We start from the raw sequence: 24,641 nt of genomic DNA, 5'->3' as shown, positions 1-24,641 counted from the left end.
TCACAACAAACCTAAATGTCCCTGACGTCCCACCTTCAAACACAAACTCATTTGGCCATCCATGAAAAAGCTACTTAACCTTCCACTCGTCAATATCAAGACATCCACACTGCAATGCACTAGTAATTTAAAATCCCAAGATTGTGGATATGTTTGGTTCGATACAGCAGAGATTCAAGAAATTTCCATCACAGGTTTCAGTGAAACAAATTGTTTCTGCACTTGCCCTGAGCGTTTATCTGCAGGCTGTAAAAGCATTCATTATGCATTACTCACAACAGCTTTTTTTTTTTTTAGAAATGAAAGTCATTAGTGTACCTACAAAGTATTCCCAGGGCTTTACCTTTTCTACATTAATCTTCAGCCCTTTTTAAAAATTGATTAAATAAAATGTCCTCTTGATATTATACAAACAAAATGTAGAAAAAAGAACCAAAAGTGCAACCCTACAATGATAAGTATTAATAAGTATAGTCTTTGCATGCTCAACAGCCTGTGTTTCCACTTAGTTCGTGTTATGCTATGTTTATTTCTGTCAGCAGGCTTATCTAAACTCTTTCATGTGCCTTGTCCAGTATTACCCTTTTCATTTAAACATTTTATTTATCTATTTCTGTTTTGGCAATTTTAGATTTTGAACAGCCCTCTTTTTTTGTATTTTAAACGCGGAGTTTGCGGGGGGCAGGGGGCATTGCCCCCCCCTCGTGATCAAAAGTTTTCATTTAAGTTTTCATTTAAGAGCTTTGTTTACAACATGGCGAACACTGCGGGTGCAAGTACGTAGACTCATAAGTCTACTGTTTGTGATGCGCTGAGAAAACAAGCTGACTGGAACAGAGAACGACCAAACCCCGCGCTCAGTGCGCGCTCCCCCCTCCCTTTATTAAAGGAAGAATATAAAAAGAGAGGGCAGTGTCAGGATTATGTTTTTGACTTGGGACCTTGAACAGGGCGCAGGTAGTGAGTTGAAGTTATTTACTGTGTCTCTGTGGCAGAGGAGAATCCTGATGAGTGGAGAGTAAAAAGGCAGTACATGTTGTATTACAATTTATCACCATTCAGATATGAGGGCTAATTGTAGCCAGCACCTCTCTAGCTGACAGTTCTGATGTCTCTTAATTAAAATCTGATCAGACAGAACTGTTTTGTACTGAGGTGTTCAGTAAAATACTGAGACAAAAAGTCCCCTTAAAGGTCCCATGTATGCTTTTTTCACCCATCTCCATGTGTTCTAAGAACTCAAAAAACATAATATTTGAGGTTTATTTTCCCAAACTCGCCTGTTTTCCAGAGTTTTAGCCTCTGAAAAGTCACTTTCTGAGCAACTCGACACAAACAGGCTGATTTGTGGCCTACTTATGCATATTCATGAGTGGGCGTGTCTATAGACGGGACACTGACTTCCTCCTCCCCGCACAGTGACGTAGGACCAGAGGACGGCCCGCCCTCCTCCCACCCACTCCGTAGCTGAGCTCATGCTGCTTTATAAACACGAGACAGAGCGTGGGGGCGGGGCGTTCACCGGTACACACATAAACTGTAGAAAATACATACATAACACTGCGCGAAGGACGCTGAAATGCTCACCTTCGTGGGCGTGTCTGTTTATATGTCAATCACGGCAGAGAGCTTCCTGGAGGCGCGGCTTCTCCAGCTCAGTGCTACGTCAAATTCGTCATCAAAGTGGGAACGCGTCATCAAATTGGAACGAGGTGTTTGGGCTCACCCTGCAGTAAGAAAGGAGCAAATCACCCTCTAACTAACGATTGAGGGAATCAATGATAAAAACACTTTGGGCATGTGTATGAAGCCCTAATAGCACTTTTATCATGTGTAAAGCACAGAAAAGGCGAGTAACATGGGCCCTTTAATACAGGTAAGCTTAATGCCAAAGTCAGAGTCTTTCTATGTCTCTTTACCATTAATTCAGATTAAGTACAAGCACATTGATGGCTATGATCTGAAAATAAATCCAGTGTTTATCTCACAGGTTATTATTAACATTGAACATTTAAATTGAAGAGGCTTGTGATTCTGACTCAGATGTTAATAGTCAGATGAGATGTATTCATAGTGCTGACCCGCCTGCTGATACAACTTATAGAAAACGCTTGTTGGCCTTTACTGCCCATCACTGACACTAAGTGCTCAGTTCTACACGAGGCCAAAAACACATTCATTTATAATGTCCTACAATCGAAAGTGTGTGTATGGTTTATAAAAGTACCCCCCATAATAATGCAGCATAAGCAACAGCAACAGGGAAATGAAAATGCCCTTTTAACCAAATGATGACCTAATGCTCCACTGATTCTAAAGGCTTTACTTGCTGCCTGAAAGGCAACCATAAAGGTTTTAAAAGCATTATTGAACTGTTTTCAACCAATAGTTTTAGGACAAAATCGAAACACACAGCAAAGATGGTCTGTGGATTAGTGCATGATGAGATACCTTCCTAATCTCTGTGTTTGCTGTTGATTTGAATTTGACAGCTCTTATCCTCAACAGGAAATTATTATTGTGAAGAGGGAGATTAGACGGGTGCGCTTACTTTGTAAATAGGAAACATGTGGTTTAAGCAGCTCACAAAGCCAATTACTGGACTCCACAATTCAACCTGAATGGCTCAACAAAGCTCATTTAAAACACAACAACAGCCATGAAAGACAACATGCTTTTGAGTCCTTAAAAACAATTCAGTATCTCATTTTTACAAGAAAGTGGTGCAGTTTCAGTAATGTCAGTCAGAGTACTGACATATCCTACTCAAGTAGAAGTACTGTTACTTGATTGAAATTGTACTCAAGTGTAATTACAAGTAAATCATATATAAAATACTCAAGTAAACACAAAAAGTAGCTGAATTAAATGGTCCTCAAAGTAAAAGTTACTAGTTACTGTCTAGGGGTGAGTATTGGCAAGGATGTTGTAATACGATACGTATCACGATACTTTGGTCGCGATACAATATTATCACAATGTCACAATATATTGCAATATTTAACCTAGTTAATATCAAAATTAAACGTAGAGATGAAAAATTAAGTTGCTGTATATGTTCATCAGAAGATATTGATCATTCAGAGGACAAATTGAGTCAAAACTATTTGCTTCAAAACATCCTATTTATTATTTATTATTAGTGTTTTTGCACATTTTCACTGAAAAAAGAAAATGTAGTGATACACACTGCCATCATATAATAAAGGACAACAAGTTTCTTTTCACTGAAACTACAGTGTAGAAGTCTCAAAGTAACCATGACAACATAATGACGGCATTGTAACAACTGTAAGTGAGAACATCAATAAATCACCCTGAGTTACTGACAATGCACAAAAATAAGCAATATGAAAATAAAATGATTGTACAATGTCTCCAGCTGTAGAAAATACATGTTCACGAAAATGTGAAAAACACAATAAGAAACATATCGATTAAATATCAGAGAAAAAAAATAATTTTTTTTAACATTTTCGATTAAAAAAAAAAATTGATTTAAATTGGCACCCAAAAAATCCCGATCTATTGTGAAATCATACAATAAACATCTCAAGTTTGTACACAATTTGAACTTAATTTATTTTCCACAAAAGCCTCTGTATTAAATATTTTTATTTTAAAATAAAAAACACTATGGAATTAAATTCAATAAAAAAAAATGTAAGGCTCTAAGTATAGCTAAATACAAAAACTACATTACACAGCAGGCATTCAATGCTGTTTTGGCGTCATGCATTACATTTAATCAGATTGGTCGACTGTGATGTGATGCATTTCATTGTTGTCTGGTCATTTCATTCTTTGTAGTTTCACAATGTCCGTTAAATATTTTAATACAAATAATAACAATTTACTCAGCAACGGTTGGTTGTACAAATGTAACAAATGACTTCTTTTAAAACGTACTTACTTTAAGTACACGTAAAATTACTGATTTAGAAATATGTTCAAAAAAGTACCAGTACCCATAAAAGCAACTCAATTACAGTAACGTGAGTACTAGTAATCCGTTACTTTAACCTCTGGTCATCATATGGTTATGTGTGTTTACAGGACAGCTGGGAAATAGTAGAAGGCCTGCGTGGAGCATACAGCAGCGTCCTGGAGCCACAGAAACAAGAAGGCTTCATGCTAAAGAGGAGAAAATGGCCTTTGAAAGGCTGGCACAAGGTACAACGCAATGCCTGCAGAATCCCTGACTGACCCATGTTACACCACACATACTTATCTTTCATTCTAACGCCTCAAAGCTAAGCGCCACTCACATTTCCCAGTTTTCCCGACAATTTTCCATTTCTTATTACAAATGTGCTGACATGAGTCATCTTAACAAATTGAATGAGCTCATTCAATGGATGAATTCACCTGTAGAGGAGTCTCGTGTGACCTGGATCACTGCATGTTTACACTCCGTCTAAAAGCTTTCCCTGGGATGATGATGTCTGGATATCCTGGCATTCCTGTGGAGTGCATTAGCTGATGGCTTGTTGGTCACCTGAGCTGTATAGATTCAGTATTGACCTACTGTCAGGGCCTCACAGGTCTCTGTGCTGTCAATAGTCTGACTTTGATACGCATTGAGTAATGTGGAGGAAACGCATTACATCTGAGTAACGAAGAAGGATTAAGCAGCATCTGACTGCAGAGATGTTAGTAATATGTAGATGTAATGAGTGTCTGATCACAGACTCACAGCAGTGACTCAGGATTTGCTCAGAGGAAGGTTGCTTGTCATCCCAGCTGTGTTTCATTGTTCCTCTCCTTCTTTCCGGCAGAGATTCTTCCTCCTGGACAAGGGTATCCTCAAGTACGGCAAGTGCAGCGCTGATGTGAGTACAAAAGGCTGCTGGCTTTCAAACTAACAACTGGACCCACCATTCACAGAGGACAACAAAGGACACTTGGACCCTTTTTTATTCTGGTGTTACATGTTTTTACGTAACTGCGTAGACAATGGCCATGTTTACATGGGAGCTTGAATTCCTCTTTAAAGCAGAATAAAAGTTAATTCCTCATTAAACTGACCATGTAAACAGTTAACTCCTAATGCTAATTTAATTCTGAATTCAACTTAAATCCCAATTAGGTGGATGGTTTATTCCGTTTTTAATTCTGAATTAAATAATTCCTCTTTCTTGTAAACAGTTAATAAAACTTAATTCCGCTTTAAGTGAATTCCAGTTGTTCTGCGCATGCGCAACTTGCAGTGATGACGCGCTGGGTGACGAGATAATCCAACATAGAGCCTTCAAAGACATGGATATAATTAAAAAAGGGGATGGACGGAGGCATAAACATGTACACATTAACACGGGCACATGGACTTATCACACACATGGAGTTCAGCAAACAGAACGGCTTCATCAGACGGGTGATACTAAAACCCGGAGACTGAGTAAATGCGTCCCCGTACTGCTGCACAGGTTGTAATATCACCAAGTTTATCATTGTACCAGTTAGTGTTGTGGTGGTCAAGACCGGTCTTGGTCTCGAGACCAAATTTTAAAGGTCTTGGTCTTGTCTCGGTCTCTGAAGCATTTTGACTCAGTCTTGTCTTGGACTCGGGCTGCCCGGACTCGGGATTTTCCGTCAAGACCGTTCGAGACCAGCACTAATTCCTGCTATTTTTAAACTTTTTTATAATGTGATAATAACACGGAGAAGAACGGGATAAAACAATCCATTATTCATTAATTAATCCACCCCGTATAATGACCACAACCTTCCTTATTGTGACTGAGTGACGTGTGTGACACTCATACGTGTGTGGCTACGTGTCAGTTTGGACCGCGGAGCGCAAGGGAGAAATGAACTAATCACCGGTAAAAATCCCAGTAAAACTCCAGAAAACAATCACCAGTAATAAATATTATCTCCCTGGTAAAGACAGTAGCTCTAACAACTGGTAAAATGATAAACTGATGATATTACAGCCTGTGAAGTACGGGGGACGCACTTACTCCGCCTCTGGGTCCTAGTGCCAGCCGAGCGGTGAAGCCTGTTCCGTTTACCGTGTTTACTGAGGTCCGTGTGTGTTTAATAAGTCCGTGTGTGTCCGTGTGAAAGTCTGCATGTTTATGCATCTGTCCATCCACTCTTTTCATTATATCCATGTCTTTTAAGGCTTTATTACATAATGTCGGCTCTAGTCCGGGCCGCCGCCATCTTGGATTATGTCGTCACCAGCGCGTCATCGCCGCAGAGTTGCACAAGCCAGAATGAGTCAAATAACTAAAGAGGTTTTATATTAGTCTATTTTCTTTTTAAAGTTGTGTTTTTTTTGTGGCTTTAGACTCCAATTACATTTATGTATATAATATGTTCCCCACAATATAAACAGGTTCACAATATAATTATTTTTATAGTTTCTGTTTCCACTGTATCCAGAATAATAATAATAATTCTCAACAATAACTATTGATTAATTTGTCACATGACTTTTCCAGTGTTTGAGTTTGTTTTATTTAGTTTCACATCTACCTGTAGCTCTTTGTTTTTTACACTGATGACAACTTGTTTGTAGTTTTATTTCAGAAAGTTTCACTTTTACAGTTACAGTTGGAAACCTTTGTTAATTGAATATCCTAGTTATATTACAGCAACCAAATTAAACTATATCAACTAAGTGAATTAATAAAATAACCTGTGTAAAGGCTTTTTCAAACTAAAAAAAATATCTTATGAAATCTGTGACCTGTTGACCTGCACAACTGAAAGAATCAGAATCAAGAATCATTATTTCTTGGCAGAAATACTTTTAAACACTTGCTGTACATTCAGCTGACATAAAAATCTTGTTTTCAAATATGTAGAATAATTGTGAATTTATCAGTAGCAGTAGTAGTTTTAATATTTTAGTTAATTTTTTGCAGGCACCTTTTTTGTCCGTCAAATGTATTTAAAATAAACTAAAATTAAAGAGAGAATGTTATTTAACTGTTGAACCTTGTCATAATTTTATTTATTTATATATTTTTTTAAATTGAAAAAAAATAATGTTTATGGTCTTGGTCTTGGTCTCGGTCTCGGCTTGTCTCGGTCTTGGTCTTGACTCGGTCTCGGCTCCCGAAAGTCTTGGTCTTGTCTTGGTCTCGGTGCATTCTGGTCTCGGGCAAGTCTTGGTCTCGGATAGTGCGGTCTTGAACACAACACTAGTACCAGTTGTTAGGGCTACAGGGAGCAAATATTTATTACTGGTTCTTGTTTTCCGGAGTTTTACTGGGTTTTATTTGCTGGTGATTAAATCACCTTTTTGCTCCGTGGACCAAAGCGTGTTATTCTCGAGCTGTTGCTTCAAAACCACAATCAAAATAAAGGTGAAAACAGCTCGTGTGTGGTCTTCTGTGTTACAGTCAACAATAAAAGGTTTGTTGTGTGTTTTTCCCGATAGACATGATCGACGTGATACGTCATGTTCACCCTGTCCAATCCGAGCCTTCCCAATCCCCAGACCTAAGGCGGAATTAACTAAAGCCGAATAAACCGTTTTTCCATGTAAATCTCAGTTCGGGAATTACTATTTCCATGTAAACACAAAGCAGAACACTTTAGTTCCGAATGATTTAACTCGGAATAACTAATTCCGAATTAAAAAAATCATATTGTAACTGTGGCCAATGTGTGGCCGTGACTCAGATGAGGGTTCGTCTTCCCATTATAAAGTTGGATTTCAAAGCTATACCAATGAGTGGGATAAAGTATTTTTGGACAATAGATTTTCTCCCATATAAAGGATAACACCTTGCACATATAAGTTCAATTGATGGGTAAATAATGCTAATAATCAACCATTTGTAAATACTTAGATGGTGATAGAATAAACAAACATTTAGTATTACTGAGAATCTCACTATGACCTTCACCTTACGTTCTCACACACATTTCTATCAGCTATGGAGAAATATGAAACCGAATTTGCAATTTCAACAGTATTGCGTTGTATTTATGTTGTTATTTTATAATGTGCAATCATTTTATAATTTAATATTACTAATATTTAATCATATTGATTTTTATCAAATATTACAAATTTAGTTGCTAATTGTGTTCAGGTTTCAGGTTAATTGTCTTCCAGAGTTAGTGTCGAACAGTGGTTCTCAATTGGTCCCACCCTGGGACCCACATTTTACCACGGACATTAAATCGCGACCCGCTTTTTTTTTTTTTTTAGAATTCAACCAACAAATGTAGTTTTTCAAAAATAGGTGTTGAAAACACATATCATATTTTTTCCAACATAAATCTACATATTTTCCTGTGTAACATACATTTCACAGCATGCCTATCAAAAGAAAAGTTTATTTCAAAATAAAATACAACATGAGAGACATTAAGCATTTATTTCATTTTGACCAGCTGTCCGTGACCCACTTTTGGGTCCCGACCCACCAGTTGAGAATCACTGGTGTAGAAGATGTATTTTAATACAGAAATTAAAATCTGATCAGAAGGAATTTGTAAATTTGAATAAGATTACAGATAAATTATCTGTTACGGGGTCAACTTGACGAACAAACACAAAAAAAGTGATGGATGCATCAATAAATAATTTCACTCTTACACTTTGATTGATTGAGATAACATTGCTTAAGTTATACAAATGATGCAGGTAGTCTTTGTAAACTGTTCATTATGTTGGGATAAGTGTGCATATTGCTGTTACTTTAGTGGATGGCTGATTTAAACTGTATGTTTTAATCTTTTGATAATGTGTGTTGACTTCAGATTGAAAAAGGGAAATTGCATGGCTGCATTGACGTGGGTCTCTCTGTCATGGCTATTAAGAAGAAAGCCATGTGCATCGATCTTGACGCTGAGCAAAACATCTATCATTTGAAGGTAAAAGGCAGGTCAAATAAAAATAAGGGTTTCATCGAACAGGATGAAACATGGTTGATTCAGAATATGAATCTCTTTAATTCTCAAAACACATGCAGACATTAGAATGACTTTGAAATGATCTTTTGTGCAGAGGATGTGTGTCATTGCACCTGTGTGTTCATTTTTCCTCTGACACGCCTCCTTCACCTTACTTGTCCTTGTGTGGATTTCCGCTTGTGATTTCCGCTCTGCAGATTAAGTCACAGGAGCTGTTTGATGAATGGGTGTCCAAACTACGTCACCATCGTCTCTGTCGGCAAAATGAGATTGCCATGTGCCCTAACGAGAAGTCCTTTTACTATCCTCACTACCCCTCCCCCAATTCCCCAAGCATGGCCGAGAGTGCCTCCATTAGAAAGGTAAACCAACACACACAACAGCCCACTGACAGTCACAGTAACCTGTTTCAAATAGATAAAAACTAGCAGAGGTTTCTTTGTCTGCTTTGACTATTCTCGTTCGGCTTATTTGAATCACAAAAGCTCATCTAAGGAGGGAATGACAGCAACGGAATATAGAATGTGTTTTCTTTTGCAGTGCATTTCTATTCGAAGGCAGTCCTCCGTGCATTCAGGTGGAGTTTTCCCATCAACTTCCAACAGCCAGGCCAGGGTAGCTGCATGGCTCCATTCATCAGACGAAATGGACCGATGCTCCAAAGGTGACACACACAAGCGTTTTAGTCTATTTACTGCATCACATCAGAACATACAGTGCGTTCTAGACGTCAGTTAATATCAGTTTGAAATGTGACATCTAAAGGACCGTATTTGAATTTGTGAGTCGGAGCCTCTGTTGGATAAACTGGTGTATTAACATGTGGGGGTGTTTGTGACTAATTTATTGAGGCCTGTTATAAACTGCTGACCTAAAGGACAAATTATTTGGCAAATCAGACTTCAGATCCCATTGAATTCAGTCGATATCAATTCAGTGAATGTCCTGTTTTTTGAAAAAGTGCATATAAAACAGGGATGAAGGAATTATGGTGTTTATGAATGAATTACTAATAGTAAATAAAATATTAGATTCATAATGATGTTTTATTTGAAAAAGTGTAGAAGTGTTTGTTTTCAAACCTGTATGTTTCTTAGACCTAAAATGCCTCCCATACCCTTCAGGATACCTGCTTGCTGTTGTATTTGTGAGCTTAACATGATTGACAGGTTGGTGTTTATAAAAGGAAGTCAATGATTGCTACTGCACCGTCTCTGGTTCCATTCATTAGGATTCAAATGAGGTGCTGTCAACACCTCATCAAACCACACAGCTTTTTAAAAATGATTTTCAGAGTCAGACACTTTGGAATATTTAGTTTTGATTATTAGATTAAAATGATAGCATTGTCTGTCTGACATAATGAGATTCAGTCGCCTGCAGAGGAAATGACTCTTCATAAACAAATGATTTGAAAGTCTGAACATGGGAATGAAAGTCTTACATGAAATGTAAAAATAAACCAGTTTTTCTCAGATTTTGAGTTTATTGTTTAAGCAAATGCCTTTTTGTTTGATGACTGTGTTGGAGCCTGCTGATATTTGGCCTAAATTGGCACATCTTACATTTGTGAGTCAGACAAACTTGGACATTGATCTGGTTTGGAAGTTTGGCAGAAGGCTTCCTGCAAAATGTATTTTAAAAATCACATTGTGACTGAGAGCCTCTCATTGAGGAGATGATATGCATCAATGCCTCACCCTGCAGAGAGTGATGGAGTGTTTGTTTGAGGATAAAAACTAACCAAATTGTTTCAAGCTCTTGAGTTATGTGTTTTATGCTGAGGCTGAGGACCACCTTTTGCATGCATAATACATTTGAATAATGTGCCAGGTCTCACTTTGCTCTGTGAGAGGACTCAGGCATTTGTGCACAGTACAGAAAACCTTTTTTTTAACCTCGTAGGTGTTGTCATGCCCACAAACTATACTCCAGACAGTCACGTCACGTGTCCATCACACAAATACTTCATCAAGTTTTAATTGAAGACACTCTAATGACCCTAACATGCATTTTTGGGCATTATTGGAGAAAAACACCACTGGAGAAAACCATCCATGCACAGCATTACTAATATGCATTTCACCCTGTGTCATTTTTTTTTAGATTTCTCTGTTGTTTCAGATTTTTAAAGATCAAATCTTTTTCTACAGACATATCAGTATGTGAGGCCTCCCTGCTGGAGCTCAGCCACCTGCTTCAGAGTATGGAAGTCCTTCACCGTACCTACTCTGCTCCATCTATCCAAGCACTGCAGGTTTGATACTTCTTTTAAAAACTTTCTAATGATGAGTTACTGGCTTAATATCAATGGTATTCTAATCTTTATTCAGGCTTCTACATTTGACAGCCCGAAAAAAGAAAAGCGTATCGCAAAGAAATGGCGATGCAAAAACTACAATAAAGATGTCAAAACAACCCTGCAGGTAAAGGACGTGGCAATGAAGTGTGTTTTTTTTCTAGACTGCTTATTTTTTGCCCTTTAAACTAACAGTTTTTGTAATCCTGGGCTGCAGGTGCCCAGCTTTATTTCCTCTGGCTCTATCCGTCTGCATGCCTCAAACCCAAACCTGTCCAGCGCCGCTCTTGGCACCGATAAAGCCGAACCTGAATGCACGGATGCTACGTTTGATGTAGCCAAGCTGCAGGAGGACTTCTGCCGTGTTGCCACCAACTGTGAGTAACAATTACTATAAGAGTACAAGGACGTCTACTATTTAAACATACCTCAAACTCTACATCGTCTTCTTTACAAATTGATTATTGACTCTTTATTGTCAGCTAAAGCTTTTTCTGCTGTGACTAGTGTTTTAAAGTGTACTTTACATTTCGGACTAACCCCAGGGAGCAGCTGCCAACTCTCTGCTAATTAAACTTGCAAATGTATGCACACTCGCATGGATAATGCAGCTGTTCAATGGTATCATTAATGATTTTATTAGGTAATAATTACTAAACCAGGTTTTGTGGTTGGCTGAGCAAATGTGGATCAATTTTAATTCACTCTCTATTAGAAGCCTAATAAACTGAGTGGTTTACATGAAGGTGCATTGTTCTGAATTGATTACACAGCTTGTGTTTGCAGTGCATGCCACGATGAAGTCAGCGCTCTTCTCGCTGTCCTCTGAAAGAGAGCGATTAAGACAATGTGTGGATCACGACTCGTGCCCCCCCACCTCACTGCAAGTTGTCAATCTGAGGAACACGCTGACAGCGGTACGCAGAAAACACACCTGCTATTACACGGGCTGAACAAATGCTTCCAATCATTCTTTTTACTCTCCTGTGCATCAGTCAGGTGTGACACATTAATGAGTCCTTTAGAGGAACAACGAGCTAATATGTGTTGACTGCCCACCAGCAATGCACCACAGTCAATGTCTCTTGTTCCTGTCCTCTGTTGCACACATTTGTTGCTATAATGTGGTTTATTTGGGTTCTGTTGCAAAAATGCGTTTCTCATTGTCGGCCTCGGGTGTTTCTCACATAGCAAGCACCCATTCCAGACGATCATCAAAAAACATCCACAGCCTGATTTGACAAAGAGGAAACGGTTTAAAATATTTGCCTTGGACCATTCAAAGTGTCTTCAGATTGGTTGTGTAAGATAAACAATATTTATACTGGTTATTTTTCCAGACTTTAGCCCACAACTCTGAGCTGAGAGAGCGCCTGAGCAAGATTCATGCTGAGTCCCACATCGTAGAGCCCTCTCTTATAAATCTCACTGCCTCTGTGAAGGTGGGTGCAGGAATGCAGTGTCTCCTTTCCCCACCATCACATCCGTGACTTGTTTATGTCTGTATTACCGTCCCACATTGTCTTGAAGTCATTGCAGAATGAATGATGTATCTTTTTCTTCACACGCACTTCAGCCATTCCTCTGACTCACTCAATAAAACTCAAGAAGTGAACACACATTTCCTTTCTGCACACTCTGGGTGATAAATTCTCCTATAAATGAATTATAATAAATAGAATTTTGCTGCTTTAAATGAGCGAGTGCATCCGCTCTCTCCCTTCATTGTGAGCAGACACTGTGAGGAAGAACCTCTCTGTGACATCATCGTCCTTTGCTCGTTTGACAAACCTTTGCTGACCAGACAGTGTGCAATGAGCTGTTTAATTGTCTCCCTGGAAATTTGTTGAACACACAGAACAAAGCTGCACTTCATCTTATTTACAGGTTGATTTATTAACTTTACTCATATTGACTAATCGATGTTTGCCCATCCTTGCATGTGTTAAAAAGCTCATTTTTCACAAAAGTGAACTTTTTAATGTGGTGGATGTAAGATAGCATAGATTAAAAGTGTACCAAGTTTCTGAGGCATTCTGTACTTCAAATAAAATGTGTCTGTTGCATTCATAGTGTAGCTGTACCCCTAGCCTGTATGTTTGTGTTATTCCTGTGATAGACCAGTGTCCCATCCATGGGTTTTGCTTTCCCTTGCCCTCTGATTCTGTTCGAAAAGGTTCCAGGAGAGCTTGTATCCTGCATATTTTAGATGCCACTCTGGTCCACCACACCTGATTGTAAATGGTAGCTCATTATGAGGCTTTTTGTAGAGCTAAATGATGACACCATCATTATATTCAGGTGTATTGGAGCAGAAAAAACATCTAAAACATGCAGGACAGGGGCTCTGTATGACCAAACTTGAGAACCACTGTTGTTTAGGGTAGGCAGGCAAAGGAAAAATGACTTTTCATTTACATTTTCTAATTATATTGCTGTTAATTTAGGTAAGGGTTAGTGTGCATTGTATTGTATGAGTTATTAGAATTATCTTTGAATATTTTTCTCATCATTTTTTTGCAATTCTAATTCTCATCTTATTCCAAATTCATTGTGTTCCTCAGAAACAGGACTCAGAAACAGATGAATCCCGTCACCTCGTGCACCAAGTGTCCAACGAGAGCCGTGCGTCGATCGCTGAGTCATTGTCCGAGTTCTTCGATGCACAAGAAGTTCTGCTGTCGGCAAGTTCCTCTGAAAACGAGGTAGTTTTCAGTGCTAAACCTTTTCTATCAGCAGTGGGTAATGAGGCGTCTTTATGCTACTGTAAATTAGCAGAAAAACAAGATGTTAAAAGTTGCAGAGTGGAGTGACTCAGTCGTATGGGACCTACTTTATTCCAGAAAAGTCATTTTGTCTAATTTTTTGAAATAATATCTTATGGTTTCCAACCGTATAGTCAGATTTTGGTACGCAAATGTGTCAGAAATTCCACCCACTTTGGGATTGAATGTGTTTTTAGGTGTCAGAGGATGACTCATACATCAGTGACATCAGTGACAACATTTCCATGGACAACTTCAGCAATGGGACCGAAGGTGAAAGACTCAACTCAGGTATTCTAAAGCCTGATGTAACTTTGATTTATTAGTTTCTCATACTTACATTCTGTCTTTGTAGTAGAGGGTGAAACTCTGTACAAACGCAGATCCTGTCTGCCTTCACCGAGCCCCAACAACAGCACCGTCAGCCTGTGGAACATCCTCAGAAACAACATCGGCAAAGATCTTTCCAAAGTGGCGATGCCGGTGCAGCTGAACGAGCCACTCAACGCTCTGCAGAGACTGTGTGAGGAGCTGGAATACAGCGAGCTGTTAGACAGGGCTGCAGACACACAGGACCCTTTTGAACGAATGGTGAGACAAGACGCTTCACTGTTTTGTTCAAGTTGCATTGACGACCTTGTGGTTGCACCGTGCACACCATGGAGTCTATGTTAGATGTTGGTCTGGTGCACAATGTGAAAATCAAAATCAGCCTACTGCAGTGTTTTTCAACCTTGGGGTTGCCTCAAATGTCAAGTAATTGATAAAAAAAAAATAATTACCGTATTTTCAAGGCTATTGGCCACATTCCAATAATTTATCAATTTTCCAATGAAAAGATGAGCCTAAAAAACGACTCGGCCAATCAGAACAGGCAGGTAGTCGGGCTGCTGTACTTCTGTTAACGGAGGTTTCCGTGTATTACTGCATACTCTGATCAGTTTCAACGATCGAGTTTCCATCCCCACATGAAATCACATCGTCACTGCCGCACGTCTGTATATCAGTCCATTTACAACTTTTTATGGTGACTTTTTACTGGAAGCAGACTGATATACTGCTCCCGTGCACCATCGCCTCAGTAGCGATCACGTTTCTGCACAAACGAAATGTTATTTGGCAACTTTATGCTGTTTATTGTTTCTTTCTATCATTAACCGGCTGATTTTTACTTTATCCGGAGTGTTTCAACGCTCTCTCTCTCTCTGTGACTTGCTCCCACGTGAGTTAATAAAACTGTGAACGCTTTCACTTTTCCTACATTATGCGACGCTCGTTTCTGAACGTTCAGCTCACCGTGATGTTCAGAGCGGCTGTTACAGTTATTTCATTCTGCTGTACGTGTGACTGTCAGTAATATTTTGCCTCCCGACACCTGTTTTCACTGGACAAATGTATGTGACTGACTGAAAAATCCACACATAGAGCACACCGCCGCATTGGCCGCACCCTCAACTTTAACAGAAATAAATAAAGCCCTGTACGCCGCAAAATACAGTACTGATTAAAGAAATATATTTTTTATTATATCATATTCCTATTATTAAATGTATATATTATTATCTATTATTCTACATATATTCTCATCTATTATCAATATATTAAAGTCTTACATAAATTATTCTATACTTTCACTTTCTCAAATATAAATCTAGTTCAAATGAAATGCAGAATAAAAATATCTGAGCTTTGTCACTAGTCTTGGCTACTCCACATGTTTAACACAGTATAACAAACATGATCAAAAACTAATTCTAGAAAAAAGAAGTCTTTGAGGTCGCCAGAAATTTGGGATATTGAAATGGGGTCAAGATACAAAAAAGTATGTACAGGACATACAGAGAATCAACATTTTTGAGGGGGTTTTTTTTCAGGCCCTTAGTGCAGACGATGCAACATTTAATACATTCTTTTTTTTTTAAAATAATGTAGTATATACATATATACAAAGGAAAGTAAAAAAAAAAAAAATTGAACTAAAGGAGAATGTATTTAAAGAAAAACAAATAGAAAGGCACAGTAAACAATGCAAAAATGTAGGAAAAACCATACAGTGCAATGTGTAAATTGGAGTTTAGCAATAAAGGTTTGATACAAAGCATTACAAGCAAATACATAACATTTAGTTATCTGACTCAAAGCTTAGTGTCAGACAGTCATTGTGTGAAAGCTTAGTGGCCTCTCATTATGAGGTGAAGCTCCCCTGTCTAACAAGTGGTGGGTTATGAAGGCAATAAGTTTCTCTGCTCAATAGAGTAAAAGGCATGTTAAGGATCAAAATGGGACCTGACATTTTGGAAGGCAGCAGTGGAATGGAGACCATATTAAGTTTAATGGTTACTGTGGCTTATGTAATTTGCAGCCTGAATATTATCGTGTTATATTATTTTCTAATTGATAATGTTCTCTTTTCCTAGATCTACATTGCGACATTTGTTGTATCTGGATATGCATCTAGTTACTACAGAACTGGTGGAAAGCCTTTTAATCCTGTTCTTGGAGAAACGTATGAATGTGACCGACCAGATAAAGGCTTCCGTTTTGTTGCTGAACAGGTAAACATTTTATTGTATTTTTTTTAAATCACAGATAACTCTTTCAAAGCACTAAAGTAAAAACTGCCTCCGGAACAAAACTTTGTTTTTCTTTGCATCATCAGGTCAGCCATCATCCTCCTATCTCAGCATGTCATGCCGAGTCTAAAAACTTTGTCTTCTGGCAAGGTAGTGTTGGTATAAAATACATCACTATGTTTTTTCAGTTGAAAGTTATTGTCAAAGATGATCATGAATGATTCATGAAGCCTCATTTTCTCCAATCCTGCAGATGTGAGATGTAAGAATAAGTTTTGGGGAAAGTCAATGGAGATTGTTCCCATTGGCACCACCCACGTTACTCTGCCAGGGTGAGTGTGTGTGTGTGTTTATTTATTGATTATTCTAGAGCTGTATCAACCAGTCAGCGGGACACAACTGATGGATTTTATTATTTAACACTGCGTAGATATGGAGATCATTATGAGTGGAACAAGGTGACGTCCTGCATACACAACATTCTCAGTGGTCAGCGCTGGATCGAGCACTACGGGGAGATCTCCATCCGAAACTCCAGCAGTGATATTTGTCAGTGCAAGATGACGTTTGTTAAGGTGAGAGAAAAGCCTTCAGTGAACTCAGCAACCCTAATAATCTCCAGCGTAACTCTGATCTGATGCTAATTCAGCCTTTAGATGGTGTGTGTGTGTGTGTGTGTCTAATGTCTGTACTTTGCTTCTACTATGTTTTTAATCTCTATACCTTCCTGCAAAGTTAAAGGTTAAAAAAAAAATCTGTTTCAGTTTATTTGTTTGTTTCAGTCATCAACAAAAAAATATTCAAACATAAATCACAATTTAAAAAAAAAATATAAAAAAAGACTGAAACACCCACATATTTCTACCGCTTCACGTAACTCTAAAATATATTGTGACATTTTCTTTTTTAAATGAAATAGTGTGTCACTCATTTTACATTCTTTATCAACAGTATTCCACAATGTAACCCCTAGAACAGACAGACATCTTGGTTTACCTTCTATTCTTGCTTTTAGTAAAGTAAATCCTTGTCTAGTAAATTCTAGAAGAGCATTTATTTTAGCTTTGAACATTATCTGTGTTATTTTATAATCAACAATATCTTTAAATCTCATAAGTTGCAGCTTTGTTTATTAATCATAATTAAAGGATAAATACTTCAATTTTTTTATTCCTTGGTTATTGAAGACAAGGCATTCATTTGCTGCACATTTCATGAATAAATATATTTTAGGTATTTATGAATTAAAATGCATTTATTTTAGCTTTCGGACGCTCATTTAATGACAGGATGCAAAACATGAAATGATGCAGAGAGATTTGAAATGAATATATTATTCAAGGTGTTCCTCCCCACCTCCCTTTTTTATTCCCTTCCCTCTTAAAGTGAGCTCATTTTTCTGAAGACAGTCCATCACCTTCCCTGACTAACTCTAACACCTCCAAGATTGACTCTATTCTAATACATCATAATTATGTTATGGAACAAACTCACTCACTGTGACAGATGATCAGCTGTCCCATTTAAGCGCTGAATTGATTCTCGGGTCAGTTGTTTTCCCGCATCACTGTATGTCTATGACACCCCATTAAGAGGTTGCCCCGCCTCACACCCTGGTTTACACGGGATGCTTCGACGCCCCATTACCTTCATCAAAATACCTTTAAAATCAAACATTTTCTCAGATTACACGTTTATGCCACATTAAAATGTCTTTACATCTGTCATAAATAGGGGTGGGAACCTCACGATACGATACGTGATACAAAGCTCACGATAACGATTATCTCGTGATATGACGATACTGCGATTACCGATATATTGGTCAGAAATCAATCTACGATAATCTATGATATAACAAGAAAATAAAAAGATGAAGTGAAAAAATACAATTTTTATTTTATATCTCTGAAAGACAATAAATTGAAAAAGTGTCCTATGAACAGTGACACTATTTTAGTATCTCCAATAGTGCGTTCTGTACACAAAAAATAGGGTCTTTCTTACCAGTGACACCATTATAGTGCAATATTCCAGTGAACAATATATTGGTTCCTTCAACAAACAGTGACAAAATTTCTGTGAAGACCTACCTGCACATTTTAATGAAAAAGCGAAAAAGGTTTTGAAAAAAAAATAAAAAAAATCAGTACTTATCGCAATATATCGTCGTATCGAGATATCGTTACACTTTTAGTCATAAATCATTATTTATCACGACTTGATGTCCCATGTGCTATCTCCCATATCTCATAGGATCTTCAAATTATAATGTAAATTATTAGGATTTAAAGTGACTTCTAAATAAATGCTTACTGTTGCTATCTGAACCCACCAGGGGTCACATTTTACACGTTATTTCCCCTTCATTAGTAGTCCCAGTTCCTCTGTAGATGCTGCTCTTTACCTGCACACAAGCCTGCAGCTCTCCTTGTTTTTAACGTTTAATATATGGAAGCTTTCACCGAGAGGCGAAGGTTAATTGCTTTAGTGTGCTCCAGTTAAAAGACCTCCTGAAGCTGTACAGGAGAACAAGTCAAGACCTGTCACTGCACGTTATGCATTCCCGTCTCTCATTAAACGGAGCAGCCCAGCAACACACTGTGGGGAATCCGTCTACTTAAGGACAACATGAGAATGATTCTTGCATTGACCGAGCACCCTGCCATTAACATGGAACACTGGTTTCTGTTTCCTTAAATCCTCAGGCCAAATACTGGCACTCCAGTGTGAATGAGGTGGAGGGAACGATAACAGACAACAAAGGAAAGATTGTACACAGTCTGTTTGGAAAGTGGCACGAGGCAGTTTTCTGTGGAGATCCACCTTCGGCCAAATGCATCTGGAGAGCAAGTATGAAGAGTCTACTCCATTACACAAATTATAAAAGCTGTCAGTTCCCTAATGTGAGGCTTCCTTCTGCTGTGGCTGACGCTGTTTTTCTTGTTTGTAACACAGATGCTATGCCTGTGGATCCTGAGCGCTACTACGGTTTTACTAAGTTTGCAATCGAGCTGAATGAGTTGGACCCAGCTTTGAAACTGCTGCTGCCGCCCACAGACACCAGGCTACGAGTAGACCAAAGGTGAGACGGTGTAGATAGAATTTTGTAAAAAAAAAAAAAAAAAAGTTAGCTATGTAGCTACATTGACTAGAGCAGGGGTGTCAAACTCGTTTTAGTTCAGGGACCAAATACGGAGCAGTTTATCTTAAGTGGGCCACAGATTTTAGACAGGAAAATTAGTACTGGTAATTTAATCATTATTGTGCTCTAGTTTGCACTTCCATATAAAAAAAATAAAATATGTACGACACTGACAATATCAAAGTAATCAGAATCAGAATGTTTTATTGCCATTGTTGATGAACAGAATTCACAACTAGGAATTAGCTTTGGCTTATAGGTGCTTTAAAAATGTGCAATAGCCAACAGTAGAATAGATTAAATAAAAATAAAATTAAATTAAATTAAGGCATGCAGTAATAATAATATATGATATCAGTCCCTGCTGGATCTTTACTTTCAATTCATTTGATTTTGTGACCCATTTTATGTATTTTCAGGAAATTTTATGGAATAATTTAAAGAAAATTGCAGAATATTGGAAAAATGTTGTTATTTTAATAATTTGAGATAAAAAAAAATGACTGCCATCATGTAATATAAGCATGGGGAAAATGTGAGGCCTGCAAATGCAGTATTGCGGTATTAATTTGGAGATATCTAGCCGAGATATGTACAACTGAATTAGTTGGTAATTTACACAATGATTCATGGCTTCTCTGACTTTTTTGCGGACCTTATTGGATGCTCTAAAGGGCCAAACTTGGCCACCGGTCCTTAAGTTTGACACGTGTTGACTAGAGGCTCAACTAGATTTGTGAGGAAAACAGTTCAACCACAAACCAATCAGATTAGAAAGACATGACTGCGTCCCTTGACATCATAAGAGAAACTATAATATTCTCATAATTGCTTTCCTACTCAGACCTTGCATGAGTTACGTGTCTAATTTTAATAGTGTTACTTATTCATACATTACCAAAAATACTCAGACTTGGTCAAATAAACGTGTGAAGAATAAATTGCAACATGAAAGAAGAAACTTTTAGCATGTGGGCCTAATGGATGTGTGTGGCTGGCAGGCTGCTGGAGGAGGGGCAGCTGGAGGATGCAGAGGAACAGAAGCAAAGAATTGAACAGCTGCAGAGAGACCGACGCCGAGTCCTGGAGGAGAGCAACAAACCACATCAAACTAAGTTCTTCAGGTAGCTGAAAAATCCAACTTTCAGTTTCTCTCAAATGCCTTTGTCCACCTGCTCAGTCTGTGGTGCCTGCACAGCACATGTGGGTTTACAGTTTAGTGTTGAGAAATCTTTGTTCAGCAGTGCTGGATTTCAATTATGTTTCAGACTTTTTGTGCAACTATAAGCAAGACACACATATTTTAAATGTGTGTAGCTTTTACCTGATTCTATAATGGCCTCTTAGCATTCATATATTACAGTGTGAATGCTTCAGACTGAAAGAGGAGAAAGGTGTTTATAACCTCCGCCAAAGAGGTAACAGATACCGGCAGGAGGCACTAAATGCTGTTTTATTGCACCTACAAAATGAGATTCTTTAGAATGTGTGTTAATCACTCATTCATTCCAACATTATGGTTGTTTTTTCATATAATTTTGAGCAAAATGTTGTACTATCGTCTGAAAAGGGGGTACTTAGATTCATAAATAGGAAAACAGGTACTTGAGCCAAAACAGTTTGAGAACCACTGGCTTATAGCATACCATTACAATATATATATATATATATATTACATCATACACTAAGCAACCATAATAATATGACCACTGACTGATGACTCACGACACCTGTCAGTAGCTATGATCATTAGGCAGCAGGTGAACACTTGCTTCTTAAATATGTCGTATTATAAGCAAGAAAAAGGGCAATAGTTTGAGAATAAGCCAGTTTGACACATACTGAATAGTGACGGCTCTTTAAAGCTGTAGCTTCACCATCTACACCTTCAATACTTATGATTAGTATTGATTGAAAGTTGACTAAAGCGCTATTGATAGATGAGATGCTGAGACTGAGCTATGACTTCCATTTGACCAGGCTAGCTACTGTAGCATATATTATTGCTGGTCATGAATGTATGATGTTTGAATTTCCTTTGGGATCAATAAAGTACGATGCTAAATGCTGCTGACCCTGTGGCTGCTGCTTTGACACATAGCACGACTTCAGCATTGTTGACCATCCTTAACGCTAACAGTGGTCCCTGAGGTGGAGGAGCTCCTTCGTAATGAGACCTGTCACCAAACAAAGATTGGTGTCGGGCTCTTTTAAAGAAAACAAAAACTCATCGGGATCTTTAAATCCCTGAGGCTCCCATTAAGCATCTGATCCCACACTGCACTACCATTCAACTTACTAGAGGAATATATGCATTCTTCTGTTTTTGGTTTAATGTGGTCACAGATGCTGCTCACAGCAGCAGCAGCAGCACTGCAGTAGTTCACTCGGTTGCCGTGCACCCACTGTTTCTATGCAGTAAATTCCGACATGTCGCAGTAAAATCACACTTCAGAGAAGCTAATTTTCTTCAGCCTCTGACTCACCTTTCACTTCACGACTTTTCATTAGTACCTGAGCGTTTCCTCTGTTTCCATAGGAAATCAAAAGATGATTCATGGGTGAGCAACAACACCTACTGGGAGCTGAGGAGGGACCCTGGCTTCACCCACATGGACTTTCCTACACTGTGGTGACTCTTGAAGAAGTCGCACAAAAACACACAGTGTGACTCAGCTTGGTGATGTCTATATTTGTGTCTTATCATGTGCACTCAGTACTAAAGTTCATCTCAGTTATTGCCTTAAAAACAAGTGCTTCTTTATGTTGTGTAAACATGTTTATGCAAGTGTGTTCAAAGAATGTTCAACATTCAACCTGAGAAAGAGGCTGAGAAATACTATTTATTTTACCTCTAATATCCTGAGAACTGCTACTTCTGCTTTTGTGGATGAACTTTTTCTACCTCTGAAGTGACTGAGCCATGATATCCCATTGATTAAATGTACACATCCATATTTATTCTGCATTGATCTCATGCCTTACTGATTGTATACGTGTTTTAATTTATTTGTTTACTGAACGAACAAGAGTCGTTTTAATGGTACTTGAGCCGAGCTCTTTTTAATTACGTGAAGGATTGTATACACTGTGAGCAGCAGCAAACATCAAATCCTGCTTTTTTCATTCGTTCTTCTGCCTTAGCTTCGGACTATTCAACCGTCCAACCTTACGCTCAATGAGCCCAAATAAAGCCCATATGTCTCTTTGTTTTTGAAGTGTTTTCTTCATGCATAAGTCTGTTTTTTGTTCAAGCACCTCATGTGGTAAAATTGATCATAATTGAGATAAACATATGTATTTAGATATGAAAACAACTGTACTATATAGGGCAGACATAGGCAACTGACGATCCGGGGGCCACATGTGGCCCTCTGTCTAATTTTTTTGCAGCCCCCAAAGCAAATCCCCAAAAATTGTAATTCATGAAGTGGGAAATAATATGAAGCCCAAAATATTACACAAAATAACTTCCAAAACACACACACAAAAAACAACATATACAGAATAGCTCCAAAGACACACAAACTGTGAACAAAATTACACAAATTGACAAGAAACTACATAAAACAACAACAAAAATACAGAAAGTGACCCCAAAATACACAGATCCACAGCAAAAATGACAGAATAATACACAAAAAAATTACAAAAACACACGAAATTACTCCAAAAACACACAAAATGACTAAAAACATAAAAATCCCTTTCCCCCCCTATATTAATATTCTTATTGGTCAATATTCCAAATGCTGACATGAATGTTGATCACGTGGCCCTCGGATCAAATACAGTCACATTTTTGTGGCCCCCACTGTGATAGAGTTGCCATAAGCTGATATGGGTGATCAAATACTAACTGTTTTTAAAGAACTTTAACCGGTTTTTTTCCCAGTTTCATGATACCATTATATGAGGTAAGTTAATATTATATCGCTAAATAATCACAGTTAGATTTACTTTTAAGTTTGAGCCTAAAGTTTGTTAAGATTAATGCTTGTTATTCTTGGCAGAGGATTAATCCACTTAAAAAAAGCACACCATCCTGTGTCTAAAAAAGTCAATCAATCAAAAGGAACATCAATATAATTCAAATAAACATTTTAGTAACATCAAGGAAAGTTTAAGGTACAAGAAAATGGTTTAAAGTAAGGGGGAAAAGTGTGGATAAAAGAATGTATGTAAAACAAAAACTGTGTAGGAAGGATGGGATATAGACGAAATTTGGGAATATAAATGCAGGAAACCTTGTTAAACAAAGTTAGACAAAGAAGAGTCAAGATATAGATTTTACATTTTTAATTTTTTGTATTATCACCTTCCTAAGCATGAAATAGAGTTTTACATACAATTTTATTTTTTATTAATGTTGATAATTTGAGATTTTATCTTGAAAGCAGAATTTGTCATTTAAGTTTTATTGCCTATGCAGTTCTCCAAATGTCCACTAGGTGGCAACAGAAAACGGTATTTACAGCCCCAACATCTGGATCACAATGTTTTCCAAATGCTAATGTTTTTTAGACACTGATAAAGTTGTACATGACAATCGAGTGCCTTGCTGTGTGTACATGCAATTATTTTTAATTAAAAAATAAACGATTGATCATGTGATATTTTAATTACAACGGTCAAACGTTTTTAAAAACGCAAACCACTTTTTACAAACATCTTTGAAGAAATATGGAAAACAATTGAAATGTGTGCCAACAAAAACTGCTTGTACGGCTTATAATTTTTATTATAATATATATTATTATTATTATTATTAATTTTCAATTGACCTTGTTTCAAGCTGGTATTTAAAAGATATAGCTTATGTCAGCTAGCATTACTATTTTTTCCGCATGTACAGTATTTATATTGCTGTTTGTATGCTGCACAACAGGCTATATTTAATGTATTTAAATCAATTTTTAAAAAGGAAAACAAAGGCTGTTTCTTCCGGGAGTGGGCGGAGCCTCTGTCGGTCTTTTGTC

The 24,641-nt window shown here is 37.8% G+C and overlaps 1 protein-coding gene across 4 annotated transcripts in view; it reads left to right on the top strand.

The window, feature by feature from the left end:
- osbpl3b (oxysterol binding protein-like 3b) overlaps window positions 1-22,871 on the top strand; it is a 39,827-nt gene extending 16,956 nt beyond the window's left edge. The window contains exons 3-23 of one of the 4 annotated variants that reach the window (XM_028471169.1): window positions 4,057-4,173; window positions 4,779-4,832; window positions 8,728-8,841; window positions 9,078-9,242; window positions 9,421-9,544; window positions 11,034-11,137; window positions 11,214-11,306; window positions 11,397-11,556; window positions 11,966-12,096; window positions 12,520-12,621; window positions 13,744-13,884; window positions 14,142-14,217; window positions 14,303-14,535; window positions 16,362-16,499; window positions 16,604-16,667; window positions 16,771-16,849; window positions 16,948-17,092; window positions 19,226-19,370; window positions 19,476-19,602; window positions 20,664-20,786; window positions 22,202-22,871. In XM_028471169.1, the coding sequence (XP_028326970.1) occupies window positions 4,057-4,173; window positions 4,779-4,832; window positions 8,728-8,841; window positions 9,078-9,242; window positions 9,421-9,544; window positions 11,034-11,137; window positions 11,214-11,306; window positions 11,397-11,556; window positions 11,966-12,096; window positions 12,520-12,621; window positions 13,744-13,884; window positions 14,142-14,217; window positions 14,303-14,535; window positions 16,362-16,499; window positions 16,604-16,667; window positions 16,771-16,849; window positions 16,948-17,092; window positions 19,226-19,370; window positions 19,476-19,602; window positions 20,664-20,786; window positions 22,202-22,298 (2,532 nt within the window). In that variant the 3' untranslated portion in view covers window positions 22,299-22,871. Of the gene's footprint in view, window positions 1-4,056; window positions 4,174-4,778; window positions 4,833-8,727; window positions 8,842-9,077; window positions 9,243-9,420; window positions 9,545-11,033; window positions 11,138-11,213; window positions 11,307-11,396; window positions 11,557-11,965; window positions 12,097-12,519; window positions 12,622-13,743; window positions 13,885-14,141; window positions 14,236-14,299; window positions 14,536-16,361; window positions 16,500-16,603; window positions 16,668-16,770; window positions 16,850-16,947; window positions 17,093-19,225; window positions 19,371-19,475; window positions 19,603-20,663; window positions 20,787-22,201 lie in introns of all 4 variants that reach the window. The other 3 variants (XM_028471167.1, XM_028471166.1, XM_028471170.1) reach the window with 3 other exon arrangements.
- Window positions 22,872-24,641: the final 1,770 nt, after the last annotated feature.

This window comes from Gouania willdenowi, chromosome 16, assembly GCF_900634775.1.
Source record: "Gouania willdenowi chromosome 16, fGouWil2.1, whole genome shotgun sequence".
Taxonomy (NCBI): domain Eukaryota; kingdom Metazoa; phylum Chordata; class Actinopteri; order Blenniiformes; family Gobiesocidae; genus Gouania; species Gouania willdenowi.
This window is presented reverse-complemented; position numbering and strand designations above follow the sequence as displayed.